This window comes from Protopterus annectens, chromosome 3.part1 (genome assembly GCF_019279795.1).
Source record: "Protopterus annectens isolate FY-2018-M chromosome 3.part1, PAN1.0, whole genome shotgun sequence".
Classification (NCBI taxonomy): Eukaryota; Metazoa; Chordata; order Ceratodontiformes; family Protopteridae; genus Protopterus; species Protopterus annectens.
Window position 1 is genome coordinate 1,083,691,419 of NC_056732.1, and position 23,435 is coordinate 1,083,714,853.

Sequence of the window (23,435 nt, forward strand, 5' to 3'; positions counted from 1 at the left end):
CTTCTCGCCTTCTTTCTTCGTCCTCCCTCCTTCCCCCTGGCCTGGACAGATCTTGGAGAGTTCCTATTAGATTGCTTCCTCTGGAGCATTGTTATGAGGACTTCTTTTAGGAACCATGATTCCTAATTATGTTAGGATAGTCTTTAGCAGGGTCAGTTAGCTGCCAAACGAGATCTGAGGTAGTTCCGCCTTGCATCATGGGATATAGGGTTGCCTCGAGCTGGTAAAAGGAGTTCTCGAGCTAAAGCAAGTGCCGAGTCGGAGCCGAGGATCGGCTCCGAACCCATCCAGCAAGAAAGAAGGCGAGAGAAGACAACTAACATGGAACGTTATGGTAGGTACATAACTTCTAATTATCCCCTTTGGAAAAAAAAACATGTACCCATGAATTACCGCATAGGTGGCAGTACACTAAACATCCAAAGTGTGATGAGAGACTTAGGGACACAGGTGGACAGTGGTCTCACCTTCGATAACCACATCGCCACAACAGTCAGGAAATCCTTCTATGTGGCACACCTCATCACGAAGGGCTTTTCATCCAGAAAAAAGGAGGTCATTGTCCCACTGTACTCATCCCTCATTAGTCCCATTATAGAGTGCAATGCTCCGTTTGGTATGTACCTCACAAGTCATTTGCAACAGCTGGAAAGGCCACAGAAATACCTCACTAAAAGAACCACAGGCCTAAAGCAGATGCCATATGCTGACCATCTAAAGAAATTCCAGCTCGTCTACTCAGAAGCGATCTCTGCTTAACATACAAGGCCATGAGAAACCCTGAGCTGTTGGACATGCTCCACTTAAAGAAATCCCAATCCCTCAGAGCCACACGCTCCAGGGATCTAAACCTTGTCATCACAATGAACAAAACATGCTGGAGGGATAAGTTTCTGACCCAGAGACTCCCCATACTCTGGAATAGACTGCCCATACATGTCAAGCAGAGCGCCTCCTTGGCCTTCTTCAAAAGGAACCTTGATGATTGGATGAGAGAGAGAAATTCACCCCAGGGATCATGTCAGTCACCCTGGTAGAACAGGGGTCCAGGGAAGTAAATATTGTGGGAAGAAATATCCAGGGAATTGTTATGGCTAGGCTTGTATAGGCCCTATGGCCGATGGCCTAGTACCAACCTATGAACCTTAGAAGCTTATGGGACAAATACAGCCAGCACCTAAAGAAGATACTTCCTTTTATTATGGTCAATAGAAAGGAGCTTTGAATAGTGATAAGCAGTATGGGGCTTCCCTTCACCTACATAGAACCAGATCATAGACTAACAACAGATGCTTTGGAATCTGCATGGGTAGTGTGACATCCCTCTTCTGGTCCAGTAATTAAGGACCCTCAGTCCTCACCACTGACACCGGTGAGGAATGTTAAATTAAAACAAAATGGATACACACAATATTTTCAAATCCAGCTCTCTGCACCAAGCACAGTTTCCCTTAAGAGCACACTCCAGACCTGGGACTTGGTTTTCCTCTCCAGGCCTCAAATAAGACTTCACCTTTCTCTCTGCAGATACAAGTGTTCTGTGTCCCTGTTACAAGTAGCTGACATGCACACTCTTTGAGGTTTGATTTTCACACACACACACACACACACACACACACACACACACACACACACACACACTTGGCAAAGGCTGACACAGATTTACCCACTTATACCACCTTCACCCAGACTATAAGGTAGATTCATTGCCACCAGCCAGCTACTTTAGGGCTCTTACCAGTGTACCCAATTACTCTTAGTAAATAAATAATTATACAAATTGTACTGTTTCCAAACAGCAAAACTTTCAGGAGCATGAAGCCACACTTTCACCAAATAAATGCAATTACTCTCCAAGATTAAACTATTTTCTAGAAGGCCAGCCACAATTAAATGAATAGATATATTTAATAATAAATAATAATTTAGGTGCTAGAGACGCTGTCCCATCTGTTATGAATGTAGGCGAGATAGGATCCCATTACATCTTTTAGTTATGTACTTACCATAACTTCGGATGTATGGGATCCATCTCGCCTACATTCATACATACCCACCCTCCTTCCCCCTACCTTTTGGATTTGGAGGAAATATTGCTCTTGCTGAGCTCTTCTCTTGAAGGGCTCTAGTTGCTTACAGTTATTGGTATGTTTTTCTGTGCCTGTATGGACGTATGAAAGCGAACAAACAAGATCTGGGGAAGCAGGTGTGGTGCATTCTGGGATAAGGGGGAGCCCAGCCAATGAGAGACTTCGTTCTAGTGTATAGTGGCCGAGTCGGAGCCGATGGATAGGCTCCGAACCCATCTGTTATGAATGTAGGCGAGATGGATCCCATACATCCGAAGTTATGGTAAGTACATAACTAAAAGTTAACTAGTCTTCACTATTTTCATAACTGACTGAAGAATTACTGTTCCCTACTTAACTTGCGAGAGCAATGCAGATGAAGTGGGTCAGTGGTCTTTGTTGTCAGGTTCTCAAAAATAGTGCTGAGTGTAACTATGACATCTGTCACTAATATCTGAAATAATTTCAGTGCTGGCTATAGAATAACATCACATCTGGTCACCTGATTCTGTGGTTCCCACAGTACCCCCCTGACTAGAAGCTGAACCAGGATCTAGAACAGATGTGTCAGAATACACAGCTAGAGCTTTGCTAAGGCATTTGGATACTGTAAAACAATTCCAATACTTTCATTCTTCCTGGAGAGCCTAACAAGCCATTCTGTGGCACCCCAATGTAGCAATTAGTTCACCACTAGGGATAATAAGAGCCCAGGCCTTTCTCAAACATCATGTCTCTGGCTACATTCAGGCCTGTGAGATAAAATCTTTATGGCCTAAACCAAGTAATTTAATTTCTGGCTATTTTTCTTAAGGTAAATGAGCTGAGCTTAACCTCTTCCCTTCCATCATCTTCTGTTAACATATATACAACAGTAATGTCTAATTTGAATGCATATCTCTTTTTTGTCCAGCAGGACCCACTGTTGATACATTTTTAACACAAGCATCTGAACAAATTAGTTTAATATCTCCCTATATACCCCCTCGATCTCTCAGAAGCTCTGATCAACACCTACTTCAAATTTACAATCCTAACAAATCTATTGGACAGTATCTCTTCCATTGCTCTTGAGAAATATATCCAATGTTCACGAATTTAAGAAAACACTAAAACTACATCTAAATAGTACCTAGTCTTGACTCTGTAATCATCCAACTTGACCTCCCCTACTCTAGCTGTATTTTCTTCCTGCTACCTTCCTTTTGTTTCTTTATCTTCTCTGTCTCCTTACTTTTTACTTATAGTTATAATATTACTATTACTGATGATATTGTCAAATTTCTTGTAAATATTTGTCTTGTACTGTATCACATTTTATTCTTACTGTTGTTATGTGGAGGTTTTCTTCCCGGGCCTCCACTGAAAAAAGGGTTATGCCCAGTTGGACCATCCCGGTTAACAAAATGTCAAATAAATAAATAAATACAAATTACATAAAATTCTTTACAAAACTCCAGCAAGCTATGCATATGTTACACATGCACTGCCCTACTCTCTGTGGCATAGCTGGCACTGCCTCACATCGTCACAGGTAGCACACATGCTTCACTTCAAAATACAGAGCAGATGGTCCAAGAAAATCAGAAAGAAGCGGATAAACCTGAAATGGATGATGGCTGTTCATAATACTTTAATTAAGGTCTTAACCAGGAGTCCTGCTGATAGTGGCAGCACTACAGTGCTGTGGTACATCACCAAGCAAAGTTGTACTCTTACTACCTCTGCATACTGCTAGTGAGGGTTTTAGAACTGACTATCAGTGTCACCTTAAACTTATAAATAGTCTACATCCTCAGCTAGCTAAATTCTATAAGAGATCACTTGAGCATGGAGCTCAGTCTAATAAGTGGGAAACCTAACAAAAAGAGCCCTTTATAAACATCACAAGGTGATGAGACAGGCCATGCATAGACCAGTTTGCATCAGAAATAGACAACCAGGTACATAGTTTCCACCACAGGACTTGCTGCGAAATAGGCACTGCTGCCAATACCACCTCAGTCAGATGGAACCTTTCTTCTAATTCCAGTAATTTCTGAGGTGTTAAGCAAAGGCAGGGAAAGGAAAAGCAAGGATTATCCTAATAAACCCTTGTTAACAAAGACAAGCATGTTTTTGTCAGTTGATTCTGTGGACTAATACTACCTATGTACTGTAAGCCATTGACACAATAAGATAGTATAGTACTGTACATCATACTTCTCACAGCTGTGATAGAAGGCAGTTTCATCCAACTATTTGTACCATCCCTCATATACTATGTTGTGAGCTATTTGATTAAGGTCCAGTTTGATGTTCCATTAAAATACATTTTTCGGCCATCTCCATGAAAATGTCATTGGGCCAGTAGTCTTAGCTCTGTAATAAAGCCAGTCCTGAAGGGCACCTTGCAATGAGATCTTAATTTTATTACTGAGTGAACAACTGATTGATACTCTTGTAAGTAAACCAATTAAATTTCATGGTCTTTCCATTAACAAGGATGACTCCCAAAAACTGCACAGCAATTGGTTATATTTGTCCTTCAGCATGCTCATTGCTTGAACACAGTGGCAGTATAGTTTCCCTCATGAATTTCAATAGCATGTGCTCCGAGTCTGTCTGTATCTGGACTGTTGCTGTAGAAGTAACATTTGAACTTGCAATTACAGATCACTGTCTACATACTGCTCTAGACACTGTATCAAAGTTTGAATGCTTAGTAAAGCAGACTTCTGTTAGGTACAGTATAAGACTTTCTTTAAATTTGAGCAGTAGTGTACAATTTTGTTTATAGCTTTAAAAATTTAATAGTACTGTATGCTTACTGACATGCCTAAAGAATTCTTATCTGTGTTGTTGTTGTTGTCTTTCGGCTTTTCCCAGTTAGGGGTCGCCACAGCGGAACTCCGGTCTGCTAATGATTGGCAGTAGATTTTCACAAATGCCGAGGTGCCAGCTCGACGTTCAACCTTCAGCGAAGGCACATCCATTTATGCATGTCTTTCGAACGCCCACCCAACCACGGGGAGGACATGCAGACTCCACACAGAAGGCACTCCCTTATTCTAATGCTAAATGCATGCATGTTCTTGACTGTTCCAGTTCTGAATGCATACATTGATATCTTCTCATTGTCTAGTCTTGTCTTGTCTGAAAAAGGTCCGTGGTCCATTCACCTACCAGGTTAACACATTTTAAATAAATAAATAGATTTATTGAATTAATTAATTGATTGATTAATCGTCTGAGATGTTAGCATTCTTTTCTTTGAAATTGCCAACACACAAAATGCCTGTCATGGGAGTCGCTGTTGTTCGTGGTCATCACTTCAGCCAGCAGGGTCCTAGAGTTTCAGGCCTTAATGTGGTTGAATCCATTTACAGTTTTCCACAAAAACAACATATATCTGAAGACCAAACCTTCCTTATCTGCCTTTATTTTATATCCAAAACCTTAAAATAAAGTGGAAAGGATTCCGTGTACTTTGGATGTGCACAGGCAGCTCAGGTGTTTTATATACACGCACCACACCTCTCAACTGTACAGATTTTCACAGAATGTCCAGATTTTTGCCTCATATTTTTGGTCCATTTTTCATAAAATTGTGTTTTTCTGGGAAATTAGTGGCAAATTATTAAAGATCTAAGTTATTAAATAATGATAGACATTTGAGTTTCTCATAGCATTTAGAAAATTCATGCTAATGTAAAACCTGTTATTCTGTCAACTTTCTAAGGTTGTAAAAGCAATATTTAAATATTGTCCCTATTTTTGAGCCTTTGTCCAGATTTCTTGCCCTAAGAGTTAGAGAGATATGCCCCCCCCCACACACACACACATCTACTGAAATTCATTGACTGCATCACTGGTCAGCATCTGTGTAGCTGACAGCATATTGTGTCAGCTACACAGGTAGTTGACAGTTGAGAGAGACTGAACAGTTCTTCGGATAGGGAAATATGCCATTCCACAAGATTGTGCGATTTTAGAGTAAGTGTATATAGTTAGCAGGGGGTATGTTGGGCGAAGGGGGGCCTGCCCCTTCCAAAAAGATGTTTTGTTATATTTTTTAGACTTTTTACAAACATTGAGGTTGTTGCTCAGCACGTGCAGTAGTGTGCTGATGTTTTGTTGTCAACTTTGTAAATGTCAATGTTGTTTAATTTCAATACATCTATATAATAGATATATAAAGTAACCAAACAGTCCACTCCAGAGATAACTCCAAAAAGATTGTTTGTTAGTACTTTCATCCTTTCACTCATAATGGACTTAACATGTGATGTGATGTTATGTTGTTCCTATCCCGCCTTCCTTCTTGTCGGTTGGGTTCGGAGCCGATCCTCGGCTCAGACTCAGCCGTATTATAAAGCTCGAGAGCTTCCACTGGCTCGAGGCTAGACCATATCCCATCATGCCTAGCAGTAGTTACCCAGATCTCGTTTGACACTTGAAGCTTCAAGATTGCTGGAGACTGGCTCAGGCTAAATTTTGATTTTTCTTGTTATATTCTTTGCTCTTTCTCCTTGGGATCTAAATTTAGTCCTAGCTGCATTGATTCTTTCTCTGTTCGAATCGGCTAATTCTTGTTCTCTAAACTTTTTGACTTGGAAAACAATTTTCTTGATCGTCATTACCTCAGCTAGGAGGGTATCAGAATTACAAGCTCTATCCATTTGTCCCCCTTATTTAATTTTTCAGAAAGATAGGGTTTCTCTCAGAACCAATCCCTCCTTCTTACCAAAAGTTTGCTCAGAGTTCAGTCTGAATCAATCAATAGAGCTACCAGTATTCTTTCTGAACCATGGCAGCAAGGCAGAGTATAAACTCCACCAACTGGATGTTCATAGACAATTACATTTTTACTCGCATAGGACACAGGAATTCAGACAATCTGACCAATTGTTTGTATTCTTTGCAGAAAACAGAAAGGGAACTTCAGTTTCAAAAGTAACTTTATCAAAATGGCTTTCAGATACCATTACTTACATCTATAACTCACAGAACAAACAGCTGCCAGGGAAAATTCGAGGATATTCAACCAGGGCCTTGTCTACCTCTATTGCCTTGAGACTCGATTTGTGCGGCAGCTACATGGGTTAATCCCCATACCTTCATCACTCATTACAAAGTAGATATGGCCTCCTGGAACAGGGCTTCCTTTGGTTCCAGAGTTCTAAAGAGTCTATTCCACTGAGCCACCCAAGAAGGAGGTGCTGGGGACGTGGTCCCAACCAACAAGATGGAAGGCAAGATAGGGACAACATAACATAAAGAAGTTATGTACGCACCATAACATTCCATGTTTGTTGTCCTTGATCTCGCCTTCCGTCTTGCATCCCAACCTCCTTCCCCCTCCTGGGAGGATCGAGAGGAATTATCCATCTTTTGGCTATATAGGCTTGATTCCCTTCCTGCCTTATGAGTTGGGTAGACTAAGAGTTCTTCTACTTATGGCTTGGTGGTTTTTTTTATATATGTATGTATATATATATACATACCTATAATTTATATATCTGCATATTGTAGTCTAGTGTTATGTGTTATCACAAATCAGATCTGGGTAACTACCGCTAGACATGATGGGATAGGGTCTAGCCTCGAACCAGTGGAAGCTCTGGAGCTTTAGAATATGGCTGAGTTAGAGCCGAGGATCGGCTCCAAACCCAACCAACAAGAAGGAAGGTGAGATCAAGGACAACATACCTGGAACGTTACGGTGAGTACATAACTTTTTTATTTGCAACAAACTTTATTTAAAGTTGCTTATGTTTTAAAAGTTTATTGCAAATCACATGTTAAGTTTACACCAATGAACACACATTCCAGCTCACAAGTACTCCACTCATATCTCTCATCTGTCCCTGATTTTCAGGGATGTCCCTGATTTTGACTCAAATTTTAGCTCTGTCCCTCTTAATCCCTTCTAAAACTAGTGACATTTGGAGGAAAGGGGGTGAATTGCACTTAATGAATAACGAAAATAATTGAGTTATAGGCTTATTTTACTTCAGAAAATGTATACTAATTCATATGCTGTGATTCTGGCAATGTCTCATGTTAATAGCACAAATATTTTAAGTGTCCCTGATTGTCCATGATTTTTTCTGGATTTGTCCCTGATTCTATTGAATTTGTCCATGATTGGTTGAGAGCTATGACTCTACTCACTGTAACTTAATGCATTAAGACTATATCTGTGAAAAATTCACATAAAAGAAAATAGCAGCAAAGTTCAAGTTAGTATCAGGAGGTGACCATCAGGTCTTCTGTTTGAAAGGCTAATGTCTTTACCAATGTACCAGAGAATATTCACAACTTAAAATGGAAATATTGATTGTTCGGCAAATCTCTGATGATTGCAGTTAGTGAATAATGCCAGATATTAGAGTTTCATATTGTTCAGAAAATGCAAGTTGATGCAAAATCTGTTCTATTAACTTTTTAAGTGAATTAGAATGATATTTAAAAACTGTCCCTGATTTTGATCCATTTTCCCTCCATTAACTTGGATTTGTTCGGAATTCTTAAGCAAATATGCTGAGAGGTGTGCTGCTGTCTGACTGTGCTAAGTGCTTTACCAGCAGATAAAGCTCCACATAGTACAAAGAATAATAATCAGGTCAGTTCTTGATAAGGATGTCAGGACTCAACTCTCTGGCATCCATGTCTCTTAACATGCAAGCTTTAAAAATCTAGGTTTGTTTACATTCACAGTCTTTTTAAAATAACAATGTCAGTTTTGTTTACATTCACACACTTTTTAAGGTAACCACATTAGTTTGTAAGTATTTAAATATGTAATACTTAATGGACTGTATTTATGTCAGTTGTAGATTTAAGGAAATTTTTATATGTGTATGACGTATCTGACGGTTGCTGCACCGTTATTTATTAATTTATTTTTTCACAGATGAAAATGCTGTGATATGTTGTTGACTATCATGTGACTCAGTCCGTTTTCTGTATAAATTAATATCTAGTGTTTATCTAATACTTCTTATGAAGTCCTTTGTATTTATTTGGGATGAAAATGCAAACCTTAATTAAAATTTTTTTAAAAAACATTATTTAGAAGTGTTTTGAGTTCTGGTAGACTGATGAAGGCTTTCCAGAAGTGATTTGCAGTTTTGACTGACACTGAATAGACTCAGTTTAGAGTTTAACAGGTTCTCTTTTAGGCTGGTCAGTAGGCAGCCTGATATGTTATCCGGCCCCATAGAAGCAGTGCTCATTGCCTTGGAAAATGCTTTGAAGACTTGCTCTTGGGAGATTTGGGGGGGGGGTAAATGTGGGTATGTAGTTTAGTTGCACAAGACTTTTCTTACAGAATTTTCTTTACATTTGTATATACTTTTGTCTCTTATTTCTTACTGCGTCAAACTGCAAGAAATGTAATATCCATATGAGTCATGATATTTCCAAGTCAGAGCCTTAAAGAGAAACGTAGATCATTGTTTTCATTTTACAGGTGTCATTCCTACAAAAATAATGTGTTTGAATTTTCCTGTTTTGCAGACCCTAATACTGTGGCCTTTTTAGCTTATGTTTGTGTCAGCAAGACTTAAGATATTTTGGGTAGTAGGCTATCTCTTGATTTGTGCAGAGGTATTGAATTGTGTGTTAAAAATAAGAATCACTAAGCCCACCTGGCATGCCCATTTCCTTGCGGTTAGATAAATTGCTGCTATAAGCTAAACAGTAGATTCAGTTTCTCAGTAGAACTGCATTTCTTTCACAAACTTTTTTCGTTTTTTTGTTCACACTACCGTCTCAGTTTTTTCATTAACTTGCTGTATTGTGATTAAAATACTGCACCATTTTCTAAAAGCTGTTTTGATTTTAAACTTTTTTATTATCCTGCGATGTATGTGCATCCCAGACTGTATCTGACTGACTTGTTCTGCTTCTCCTTCCACTTTGAATTAGTGGGTAGAACTAGATAATGAATGACTCTCACCCTCTGCTGACAAAATACTTTTTTATGCCTAACATCCCTTGTCCTCATTAGACAACAGCATGCAGTGCACACTTTCTGCTAGTCATACGTGCAGCATGCATTCATGCTTTCTGTCGTGTGTCTACATTGGCCTCTGCTGTGCCATGTGGCCCAGAACCCCCTTCATTACATTAAGTTTGTGAGCTGCTGTTCTGTTGTGTGCAAAAAGGCACTCCTAGTTAAGGCGATCATAGTAATCTTCATAAAGAGGAGACTGAGCTGACATCAGCCCATAACACCTCCTAAGACTAGCCTCTTCCAGCCTTAGACAGGCTACTTGAACCCAGCGCCACTGCTTTTGGTCAGTCTGGCAGCCATACTTCTGTTCTTTTCTGTGGAGTTAGCTTTTTTCCCTGGACTTCAATGTTAAGGTTTTTGTCATGCCCCTCCCCCCCCCACACACACACGCCATATAACTGGGCATCACAGTGGTGCAGCCGCTAATATTGTCGCCTTACAGCAAAAGGTTTTCTGGTTCAATTCTCAGCTGGGATGCCTTCTGTGTGGAGTCTGTATGTCCTCCCTGCATTCGTGTTGGTTTTCTCCTCCCACATTCCAAAGACATGCATCTGGAGTGTTTCTCCCCGGGTCTCCACTAAAAATAGGCTTTGTCCTAGTCAGACTTTCCCAGTCAACAAATGTTAAACAAAACAAACAAATAAATAAATACTTCACATGCTAAAGTTAACTTCTTGTCCTTTATATAAGGCATGTTTCTAGTGATTTTTAGTACTGTTTTTGTTGTCTTCCTCTTGACTTCTTCTGTTGTGTTTTGTTACACAGTTATGATTCCCATATTGGAACATAGTACTGATAGGATCTCCATACTTATTTGCGCAGTAAGATGACAGTGTTTTATATTTTTTTTCTACTATACCTCTCTGTCTACATTTTTCTATTATACTGTACTATTACTATATTTCTCACAGTCTGATTGTACATATGTGATGCCCCACCACTGGACCAGTAATCAAGGAGCCTCAATACTCACCACTGGCAACAGAGGGGACATTCACTGGGAGGATGACAGGTACACACACAGTATTCCCAGATGCAGCTCTCTGCATCAAGTACAATTTCCCTTAAGAGCACACAGAGAACAGAGTCAGTCTGGGGCTGGTTTCTCACTCTTCCTCCAGATCCCCAATAAGACTCCTCATTGGCACTATTATAAAGTTGAGATCTCAGCTGAGTGACCAAGCCAGCACCCTCTCTGTCCAACCAGTGCTTCGTGTCCCTGCAGAAGTAGCTGACACACACACACACACACACACACACACACACACACACACACACACACACACACACACTCTTTAAGGTCTGATTTACACACACACGCGTACGCACACCTGGGAAAGCCTGGCACAGGTTTGCTAGCTATGCCTCCTTTTGCCACAACTATAAGATAGTTATTACTTCCACCAGTAACTCCTTATCAGCTACTTAGGGTGTCCAATCTTGCTGTGTAATACTAATATTAACACAAATGGTAGTTTGACCAAGAGCAAGGCTATTAGGAGTGGCTCACACAGTGTCACCAAATAAATACTCAAGTGCTGTCAAAACGTCTACACAGATCAGCCTCAATGAAAGTTTTAAATATATTTAATAATAAGGAAAAACACAGCAAACAGTCCTGGATAAGGAGCCCTTTCAGATCCAATACTAGTAAAAAGTCAAAAACAGATAAAGCTCACCACGGCTGATAAAAAAACTCCTTTATTACTGCAGTACAAGTACTTGTACTGCAGTAATAAAGGAGTTTTTTTATCAGCCGTGGTGAGCCCTATCTGTTTTTGACTTTTTATATTTAATAATACATAAAAGTGCAAGACAATACTAAATATATATTCACAGTGACATCAGAGTTCAAACCCACAGGAAACATTTAAAACATTGCATGACAGTCTCAAATAAATAAAGAAAAATATCTAAACTAAGCTTTACTGTATTCCTGACTGAATCTAAGAGAATTACTGTAATCTATGAACTTACTAATACAGCAAGGCAGATGTGGTGAATGGATCTTCTAGTTGTTGTCAGGTCCAAGACAGAATACAGAATGCTCTGTTTCACTAAGAGACTTTTCAAATTAATATCTCAAATATTACTGCCGGGATAACTTACAGAATGACATAATTTCTTGTCATCTAACATTTAGTTCCCAGGCCCAAAACAATCATTGATGACAGCTGGTAAATTTAGCATCTACTTGTAAAATACATAGACAAGGGCTTTACTTCAGCTCTCTGGCAGATGCTGGAAGTCTTAAAACAATTGCATTCCTTTATGCTTTCAAGACTAGTAATTACTTCATCCTAAAGAGAATACAGAAGTTTCCTAGTACAGACATTGTGTCTCTTGCATTGGAAACTGAACGATATCATCTTTTATGGCTTAGCCATAAAGGAATTTAATTCCAGTTGTTTTTCTAAAATTTACTAGACCAAGGTTAACCTCCTGTATCCCAGTTTCCACTGTTAAAATATATACATTTTAACAGTTACGATAGTGCACGTACATTTCTGTTCTTTTCCAGTATGGCACCAGACCGGAGTTCCGCTGTGGCGACCCCTAACCGGGAAAAGCCGAAAGACACAAACAAACCCTGTGGTTACATTTCAAACAGCACTTTGGAAATACCCTTTTCAACACACATACGTCTGTACAAGCAGTCTGATATACACATGACATACTGTTCTAATACAGTTGTAACACAAGCATCTTGTATAAATCATTTTGATATTCACCAGTGACATATAATTGTTTACAAAATTCCAGCTAGGTGATGGCTGTATCTCCTTTTGTCACAACATTCTGGAATTCACTTAATTTTGTTTGCTACCATGTCACATTGCTTACTTTCTTTTCCTACTTTTAATACGAGTACTGCCAGGTCCTTTTTCATTTTGTTATTGTTTGTATTTCCTCCATTGTGTCCTCTTTGTCTGGATTGTTTTTTCCTATGAGTATTAATTTGAACTTAGTTATACCAAATGCATATGTCATATTTATGATCATTCCTTTAACATTCCCATCCTCCTCTTTATTCTTTTCTCTCTGTCTTAACCTTGCATATGTATTGATTTAGAAATTAATGACCAGGTGCTTGTAGAGTAATTTAGCAAGTACCACAAATGTTTATGTTCAAAAAATAATCCTTTTTCATTGGGGAGGAAAAAAAAGTTCTTCGTGCAGGAAAATAGTACTGCAGTTTGTGTGGAAATGCTTCTTTGCCCTTAGCTTGTTCAAGACTCTCTCTCTCGAGAATTATTTTCATATTGCTAATGAATTATGTAATTTATTTCTTACAGTAATTTAAAATTTGATAAGCTGTGTAATACTGTTGCTTTCTCTTTTCTTTCATTTTGCCAGGTATTATTACCCAGTGCCGAAGATTTTCTATGTCCAGCTAACTGTAGGGAACAGTGAATTCATTGGGGAAGGAAGGACTCGTCAAGCTGCTAGACACAATGCTGCAATGAAAGCTCTGCAGGCACTTCGTAATGAACCAATCCCAGAAAAGGCACCACAGGTACTTTACTTTTCTCATGTATTTATTAGTAGCTTTGTTGTTTCTAGTGCTGAGCATGCAGCTCTTATTCTCCCTTTAACTGTGTTTGCATCTGATGCAAATGGTACTGATGACAACAGAACTTAAATTTATTAAATGTAATCATTTAGTTGAGTAGAGTTTTGCTGTTACTAAGTCTTTAAAACTTATGTGGTGTGAAAAGTCCACACCTCTATCAGCCTACACAGACAAAGTTGCATTCCAGAGCATTTTCTGAAAAAAAATAAATAAATAAAAAGCATAATATAAATAAATGTAAGTAAATAATAAAAACTATTAATCCTGTACATATTTCAGTGTTATCAGTAAGAAATAGGGTGGTATTCATAGTCGTTACACGGATGCATTAAGGCTATAATCGCTGTCCACAAATGTGTTGCAACTAAGCCGTGATTCATAGAGGCTACTTGTGCTAACCAGCAATGACCACGAACAAGCATAAGCAAACAAACTCGTAATGAGATGTAAGTAAGGAATGATGTATGATAATGAAGCATTCTCTCACTTATTTGTGATTCATAGTGAAACTTTCCTGCTTTTCCACACAGTCCGAAAATACATTATATAAAGGTGACTTAGGTGACTCTTGCCAGGTCTACCTACTTTGCAGACTGGAAAAATGCTGCCACTTGCTGATAGTCTTGTTTTTCTCCTGTTGTTAGTTGCTTGTCGCTGGCCAGGAAAGTGGAGATATAGGCAGAGGATAATTCACTATAATTTTGATAATTGATAGGTTGAGAATGGACAGTGATATTATAAGAGTCTTATTAAGTATGTATGACCACCATAGGGGTACTGGAAGAATGCGTGGACTTCCTATCACTGTATTTGCCACGGGGACCTTCCAGTGACAGACTAGGGACAGTCTGGGTAGCTCACAGACTTCTGCCTTGAGGATATTGCAGCACTTCCTGGACGTACTCTTGGCAAGTATGGATCAGTACATCTATTTCTGGGAGTTACCAGAGGACCGCATCATGACTAGGAGTGCATTTATGGGATGGCACATTTCCTTGAGGTACTCTCGGTTGGAGTGCGGGGAGTGCCTTCTGTGTGGAGTCTGCATGTCCTCCCCACGGTTGGGTGGGCGTTCGAAAGACATGCGTAAATGGGCATGCCTTCGTTGAAGGTTGAACGTCGCGCTGGCACCTCGGTATTTGTGAAAATCTACTGCCAATCATTAGTGGACCGGAGTTCCGCTGTGGCGACCCCTAACCGGGAAAAGCCAAAAGACAACAACAACAACAACTCTGTTCAATAGATTTCACCCATATTACAATCATGCCCCCATGTGCTCTATGGGGGGAGCAGTAGAACAATAAGAGGGGCTAACATTCCATCAGTTGCCAGGTAGTATATAATCCATGGGGGTGCAGCACCAATGTCTCTGCCCAAAATCCTGGCAGTCCACATGATTCCTATATATGGCACACTAGCTTACTCTACCACCTCTTCCTGCATGTCAGGATGCCCAGTGATCATCTTGGTAAGTTTAAAAAAATTTTTTTCCCTTTTTTTCTGTTGTTTTTTTTAAGAGTCGTTATTTATGGTAAAATGTATTGGTACTGAACCACTTTCTTTTGTTGTGTTTCCCCTTGCCCCCTTCTCTCTCTGTCTCTTATTTTGTCTTTCAGGTTATGCTGGATATCCACTTGATCCATGACTGACAACATCAGTGAGAAATCCAAATGGAACTGCAGAAGGCACCTACAAAACATCCCTATGTCAGACCCATATCACCATCAAGAGGGGTTTTGGCCTTCTAAAAAGTCATTTTTGGTGCCTATATGAGTCTGGGGGAGGGAAGTGGTATAACCCAGCTGCTGTGTGCAGGATGTTTACTTCACGTTGCATTCTGCAGAACATGACTATGTGCTGGACTGGTGGTAAAGTGACCCATGCTGTCACTGCAGCTTCCAGTACAAGCCCTACTGCGACTTATGATTAGCCAGCAGCAGGAGTAAGGAACTCCATGGGACAGGCTTGTGCATGGTATACAGCTGTGCGGGGAAAGAGGTGGCACCTAGTCCAGAACTATGGACCATGACATTTACTTTAATGTTTCCTTTCTTGTAAAAAAATAGAGTATAATTGATTCATGCAGTGATATCTGTGGTCTGTGCTGTGTTTTGCATAGTCTGCTGTTACTGTTCATCAGACATATTTTCTCAACATTAAAAATATATATATATGTGTGTGTGTGTATATATATATATATATATATATATATATATATATATATATATATATATAAAATATATATATATTTTTTTAGGAACAGTTGCTCATATCATTGTTGGTAAAAGTCATGCCTGAGTGCTCACTGACTCCTGCTCAGTGATTTCTTAAGGCATCACGGACATACATCTGGAGTGTTTCTCCCTGGGCCTCCACTGAAAATTGGCATCGTTCCAAGTCGGACTTTCCCGGTAAACAAATGTTAAATAAGTAAATCATATTAGGAATAGTCACATTTTACTGTTTTGTACAAGGTATTCTAAATAAATTGTAACAAAAGTTCTTGAGCACTCTTATCAAACCAGTGTTAAATTTGTTGAGTATACTGGAGCTTTTCTCCCCATGCCTCTGCTGAAAATGGGCTCCTGGCCCAGTCGGGCACTCCCATTAAACAAATGTAAGATAAATAAATAAATATTCTGGTGAGGTTGTATACCTGAGTATGCACGTACAGAATGTCCTAAAGTGATGCAATTAGTAAAAAAGTGTTACTTCATTGTTTAACTTGAGTTCATACCTTGCAAGAGAAGCATTTGTAGTCTTATATGATCTCTCGCCACATATCTGGATAGTACCATGTCCTTTTCCCCTTAAGAGATTGGCTCCTGTTTGGGTCTTGTGTGTCTTTACTAATAAGTGAATGACTCCACCGTTGGTTGATGTGGCATCATACTACCCATCCCTACTCTGTCATTTCTAAGTACTGCTGGAAGTCCTTACAAATACCCTGTAGAACTCTGACAAATTCCAGCTGACTCTCTCTGTGGCAGTGCTCCGAATCTTCACTGTGTCACATCTCATTTGCTGTTGGGCAGCTGATGCTTTGCATGTTTCCTGAGGTAGCTGTGACAAATTCCTGCACCTGGCTTCCCTTTGTAAAGGTGTTACCGTAGACACTGTTACCTCTGAATGTCTGCCATCATCCTGAAAGTGTTCTTCTAGGTTTGGAGATACTGGTGTAGACATGCATGGATTTTTTCCCTGTACAAGTGTAAGTGTAATCAGATGTGCTTGACTTTGTGATGCACTGTCACTTGCTGCAGAGTTACTAGCATGTTGTGGGGTGTGAGATCCTGCCATCGAACTTGGGGACTGCGTGCCAGTTTCCTCAGTCTGCCTCATAAGTATGACTGTTATCATCATCATCTTCTTCAACAGCCATCCTGCTGTTGATATTCTCCAAATTTATTAGTACAGTGAAACTGTTTGTTTCCACCACTGACCGTGTGAAAAAAAGATTTGAAAAGATTACCAATAAAGCATGTGCATACACTACTGCATGCTGAGCAAGGAGCTGTGACGAACACTTACAATGCACACTGCTTTCATTGCCATTCTGTGTAGGTATGGAAGGTTCACCTATTAAAAGAAATTGTAATCATTCCATGTCAGCATTCAGCTCTCTCTATAAATATGCAGAAGCGTGCTGCTGCAGACATTGGTAAAAGCCAGTGTCCACAACATCCCTGATTATTCCAGTGTCATCATCTTCTGTGTCATAAAGCATAATCAAACCAAAAATAAAAATTTATGTAAAAACAAGGCAGGTTCAGAATAAACATACCAAACATTAAAAAAATAATAAAAGTTTAATGTGATCGCTTTCCCAATAATAATATTGCTTCCTTAGACATACTCGAGAACAAACCAACTAACAAATAAATAAGGACTAAAAACTTAATTATCCAATTAAGCAGTTAATGCTTAAAGAAACATCACTACACACAGTCGAAGAACCCATTAGTACAGATGGGACATTAAAGTAAAAAATCTAACTAAAAAAAAATACAGTAAAGAAACATCATCTCTTAAGCTTCCTTGATTTTAATACTGGTTTCAATGAGATAAAATCATTAAGACCATGACTTAACTGTGCTGCTAACCTTAGACTCCATCTAAGTTCTGATCTCTTTCATTAATCAAGTCCCCCATCCTGATATTTTCATGTATAACCTGTAGCACTTGAAATGAAAAGAAGGGCTCTTCTCCTTTTTTTTTAATATGTTTTGCCAAAGCGTTATATTCAAGTCCCCTCCATGTACAATAGCAATGGTGCCTGATTCGTTCCCTCAGGCACCGATTTGTCTTGCCCACGTAGAATGCTGAACACTTCTCACAGTGGGCTAGATAAATCAGGTGTTTGGTGTTACAATCTGCCATGACATTCAGATACCAAATATGCCCAGTACCAGGGTGTTTAAAAGATATAGATTCATCTATATGCTTACAAAATGCACAAGCTTTACACCGCTTGCTGTCTGGGGTCTTCTCACTTAAATTGTAGACCATCTTGGGATAACATAATTGCTGTTTTAATGTCTTCATGTTCCTACAAGTAAACCAAGGTTTAGAACCTACTAACCCTCCTACCCTTTCATCTACTTGTAAAATACACCAATTGCGTTGAATGATGTTACGTGTCATATTAACATCTTCACTATATGAGAGGGTTATCAACATGTTGGTATGCCTCTACTGCCTATTATAACTTTCCCTATGTGAGCTAGAAAAATAAGGTCTGGCTCTGGTTGATTTTCCATTGGACACAAGCATACATAAATCATCTACCTCAACCTGTAAATAACCCCTTGCAGCCAAGTCAGTTTTTAAGCATTCTATACCTTGTTCATATTCCATAGATTCACAAGAGAGACGAGAAATCCTCATTGCCTGGACTTTTATGATGCTGGAAAATATGTGCTGGTGACGCATACTGTCCCTACATAAATATGACGGATGGTAGCAGTCCTTTCTATACATCTTGGTAGAAAGGTACCTCTCTGTATTCCTCAGAACCTCAACATCTAAGAAGTCCATATTACTAGCTGAATAATTCATGGTAAACTTTAGAAAATGGCTACTTCTATTAAGTTTGTCTAAAAACATAAACAACTCATCTTCATCCTTCTTCCACACAAGGAAGAGATCATCAACAGCTAGCTGTTCAGCTAGTAATATGGACTTAGATGTTGAGGTTCTGAGGAACACAGAGGGGTCCCTTTCTACTAAGATGTATAGGAAGGACTGCTACCATCCCTCATATTTATATAGGGACATTATGCATCCCCAGCACATATTTTCCAACATTATAAAAGGGCAGGTAATGAGTGTATGTTAAGTTGTCTATCTCGCCTTCATTCTTGCTGGATGGGTTCGGAGCCGACCTCGGCTCCGACTCGGCCACTCTAAAAGCTCAAGAGTTGGTTCCACCGGCTCGAGGCTGCCCCTATATCCCACAATGCTAGGCGTGAATTACCCCAGATCTCGTTTGCCGCTACAGCGATCGAGGTGTTTTTCTACCGGCTCCAGGTTAGTTTAAATTAGATTAGTCTAATAACTTTAAACTTACTCTAGATTAGTTTATCCCCTTTTGTTACCTTTAGTGTAGTGGATATTTATCCCTTCTACCATCTTATCCAGCCCCTTTTTTCAAGAACTAATAAGTTCTTTCCTTAGGCCTTCGGGCCCTTCCATCCCTCAGTGTGTGTATGTGTTTTTGATAGGAGTTTTATATCCTTAACTTAAGTTATTTTATTTTAAAGTAATCTTACTTAGATTTTTCTGACAGTGTAATCTATGTGTGTGTTATTGTGTGTGGTTGCACTTCGGTTCCTTGAAAATGTCCAAGGATTCAAAGGTCTCAGGCTTCAAGAAGTGTGACTCATGCTGTCAGAAAATGTCTCTGACAGACAGTCACACTTCTTGTGTGTACTGCCTGGGACCTTTACACCTGCAGGACACTTGTGCTGTATGCCATGGCTTCAGCCCTAGGGTCCTGCAGGAAAGAAAAAACAAACTCATATTAAGGGGTTTGCTTAAGCCTGAAGGTTCCCTATCTGCTACCTCGGGAAAACCTTCCAAGGCTTCTAAGACCTCGGCTCCAGCTTCTGAGTCGAGGCCTAAGGCTTCGAAGCCTGTTGCTACATTGGCTCCAGCTGGAGCCAATGAGTCTTTGACTACTGTGTCTGTGGTTCCCTCGGCTCCGGCCGGAGCCGAGGCATTAGAGATTCCTGGGTCAGCTCCGATCAGACCATCGGAGCCGACATCTAGAAAGAGGTCGTGGTCACCATCCCTTGGCTCCGTTCATTCGGCTCTAGCGTCTCCCTTGCTGTCTGAACGGAGCCACAGATCTCACTCCTCCAGGTCATCGAGGCTCTCGGATCATGACCTCCAGAGGGTAGTGAGTCGACTTTTAAAGTCCGAGGCACTGGCCCAAATGCTTCAGAGCCCGACTCATCAGTCGATGCCTCAACTTATTCCTATAAATATTCCTCCTCCGACTCCTTTGAGCTCGGGCCGGGTCTCGGAACCGAGACTGTGGTAGCGTCGGAGCCGATACATTTGTCTTCGGCTCCGTCGTCAGCTCCGATTTCTTCTTTTGAAGAATCTCGGCGCCGGACTTCCCTCGTCGGCTCGAGGGGTGAGTGGCATCGGACCCTTGTCCGACCCCCTCTCCTCTCGGTGCTTTGGCGCTGGTGAGTTCGGCTCCGACATCGGCCTCGAGCCATCTCTGTCGGTGCCGAGGGAGGTTCTCAGCTTCGAGCGGGGACCTCTGGCTCTGCCAGACAGGGGTGCTCGAGGTCATGCGGAGTGTGTTGGAACCTTGTTCGACTCCACAGTCGGCTCCGTCCGCCTCTCCCTCTTCGGTGCCTCTGGTTATGTCGACTCACTCCCTCATCCCAGACCGCAGAGAGCCAGCTCCTCAAGAATCCCCTGTGGGATCTCATCTTCTTCGAGGCCTCCCTGAATTGGCAGGGGAGCCCCTAGGAAGAGAAAGTGTAAGAGGAAGCACATAGACTCACCTGAGTCTGTCACCTCTGACACAGTTTTAGAGGATTTCACCCGTTCCCCTTCTGAAGATGTCTCCTTTGCGGACATTCTAGAGATCCTGAAACAGAGGGGAAATTGGCCAGCCCTTAACCCTTCGGAGGATGAATCTGTGTATCTTGAGGCGTTTGGCTCTCGCCCTTCCACCTCCTGGGTGTCCCCCCCCCTTTGATCCACTCATGCAGGTGGTGGCAAAGAAAGCCTGGACGGCTCCTGACTCAGTGGACCCTACCCCCAGGAGACCTTCGAAATTTATAACAGCACCAACTGACAAACAATTTCTAACCAAAGGTGTTTCTGTGGATGCTATGGTGGTAGCTGCTGCCACCAAGAAGGAACTAGCTGATCCTTCAGTGCCTGTTCATCCCCCTAACAAAGAATCTAGGTCTATGGACAGGTATGGTAAGCGGATGTTTTCGTCAGCGACCTTTGCAATGCGTTCGCTGAACTACCTATGCCATTTCACCCGTCTCCAGAGAGACTTGATCAAGGAAGCGAGTGAGATGTTGAAGGATCCTTCAGCTGCAGATTTTCAGAACAAAATGAACACCCAGCTGACTACCCTAAATTCGATAGCTAACTCCTCCATGCGCCTCCTCTCATATGCGGCTGATGGAGCGAGTAGAGCCGCAGGGACAGGTGTTGCCTTACGCGCATGCCTGGATGCGTCTATGCAATTTTGGACCCCTTTAAAACGTCTTTCACTAATTCCCCGTTTGATGGATCATCTCTCTTTGGTCCTCAAGTGAAAGAAACCTTGACTAGGTGCGAGACGGATGGCAAAACTCTCTCTGCCGTCGGAGTCCGTTTTTCTACTCCTAGACCTTACCCCAAAGGCCAGAAAAGTGGAAAAATGTGGTTCCGCAAACAATCACAAGGGAGTTTGCCTGACGCACAGAGTCTGTTCCCATCCAGAGGCAGAGGAGGGAACAATAATGGTAGACGTCGCCCCAGAGGCAGAGGGGGTCCGCAGAACCAGGGCAATCGAGAAACCTTTTCCGATAAGCCTTTTCAGCATCCCTGAGGTGTTGCCCGACTGTCCACCTTCGGAGGCAGTCGGGGGAAGATTGTCACTGTACCCAGAAGCCTGGCTATCCCTGACCCAAGACAAGTGGGTACAGTCCATCATTTCCGAAGGCTATTCCATTCCCTTCGTTCGCATTCCAAACCAATCAAAAAAATCCCTTCCAGATGTTCCACCCGCTCAAAGGGATCTTGCCGCTTTGGAAATTTCAAAGCTGCTTGCAAAAAGAGCAATTCAGCCAGTTCCAGCAGACCAGCAAGGATCCGGAATCTACTCCAGGTTCTTTTTAGTTCCAAAGAAAACAGGGGACTGGAGACCTATTTTGGATCTCAGTATCTTGAACAAGTCAGTCAAGAAAACAAGATTTCGGATGGTCACGCTGCAGTCCATCCTTCCCCTATTGGGAAAGGAAAACTGGATGTGCTCTATAGACCTTCAGGATGCGTACTATCACATAAAAATGAACAGACGCTCCAGAAGATTCCTCTGCTTCAGGCTAGGAACCAGTCATTTTCAATTCAGGGCCCTGCCCTTTGGTCTCACCACTGCCCCCCGGGTGTTTACCAAATGCATGGCAGTGGTAGCTTCTCACCTGAGACATCAAGGATTCCAGGTGTTTCCATATTTGGACGACTGGCTCCTCACAGCTCCCACCAAGCATCTTCTTCTAATGGCCAGGGACTACACCTTTCGCATCTGTCAAAATTTAGGCATTTCAATAAATTGCGAAAAGTCTGTTTTGTCGCCTTGTCGTACTATTACCTTCATAGGCGCAAATCTAGACACAATCAACATGTCTGCGAGACTAACAGATCAGAGAATAACAGACATACACAAAATGGTCTCGCTCCTCTTCAGCAGCAACAGACAACAGAATCAAAGCCAGGTTAGCTCTGAAAGTGTTGAGGATTATGGCGGCTGCCATACCTCTGCTTCCATTAGCCAGATTCCACATGAGAATCCTTCAATGGATGCTCTTCACGCAATGGTCATACCAGCAACTTCCAATGTCCCACACGATTATGATTACGCAAACATGCAGAAATCATCTTCTTTGGTGGATGTCTTCCCCTCAGCTCTTATTGGGAAGACCCTTTGTTCCTTCCCCTCCGGTTGCTACTCTGACAACGGACGCCTCCCTGATCGGGTGGGGGGGGCATTATCAGGGCAGAACTGTCCAGGGCACATGGCGACCAGACGAATGCCACTTGCACATAAATGTTCTAGAGATGAGAGCAGTGCTTTTAGCGTTGCAAGCCCTTCAAGACTCTCTTCCCTTGGGAACGATAGCAATCCAGACGGACAATATGTCTGTAGTGTGGTATATCAACAAACAAGGCGGAACCAGGTCCTACCCCCTGTGTCGGGAAGCACTCAGACTGTGGCAATGGGCGATTTCTTCTCAGCGGTTTCTGATAGCAACGCACATCGCCGGGAAGTCCAATCAAATCGCGGACAAGTTGAGCAGAGCTATCCTCATGCCTCACGAGTGGTCTCTGAAAGACTCTCTTGTGAGAGAAATTTTTCTCAAGTGGGGTCAGCCTTGCTGCGACCTTTTGGCTACTCACCAAAACAGCAAGAGCAGAGATTATTTCACCCTATACCCTTTACCAGGCCAGACCAGCAAAGACGCTCTAGTCCAAGTTTGGCCCGGGACTTCTGTATGCATTTCCTCCCTTCCCACTAATCTCTCAAGTGATACAGAAAGCTATCGCTCAG

General features: G+C 41.4%; 1 protein-coding gene across 1 annotated transcript in view; it reads left to right on the forward strand.

Annotated features, from left to right (window-relative positions):
* The window catches only part of STAU2 (staufen double-stranded RNA binding protein 2), a 3,898,627-nt gene that overhangs the window by 1,587,908 nt on the left and 2,287,284 nt on the right, over positions 1-23,435 (forward strand). The window contains exon 6 of the mRNA XM_044067226.1: positions 13,429-13,588. Coding sequence (XP_043923161.1) covers positions 13,429-13,588 — 160 coding nt within the window. The remainder of the gene's footprint in view (positions 1-13,428; positions 13,589-23,435) is intronic.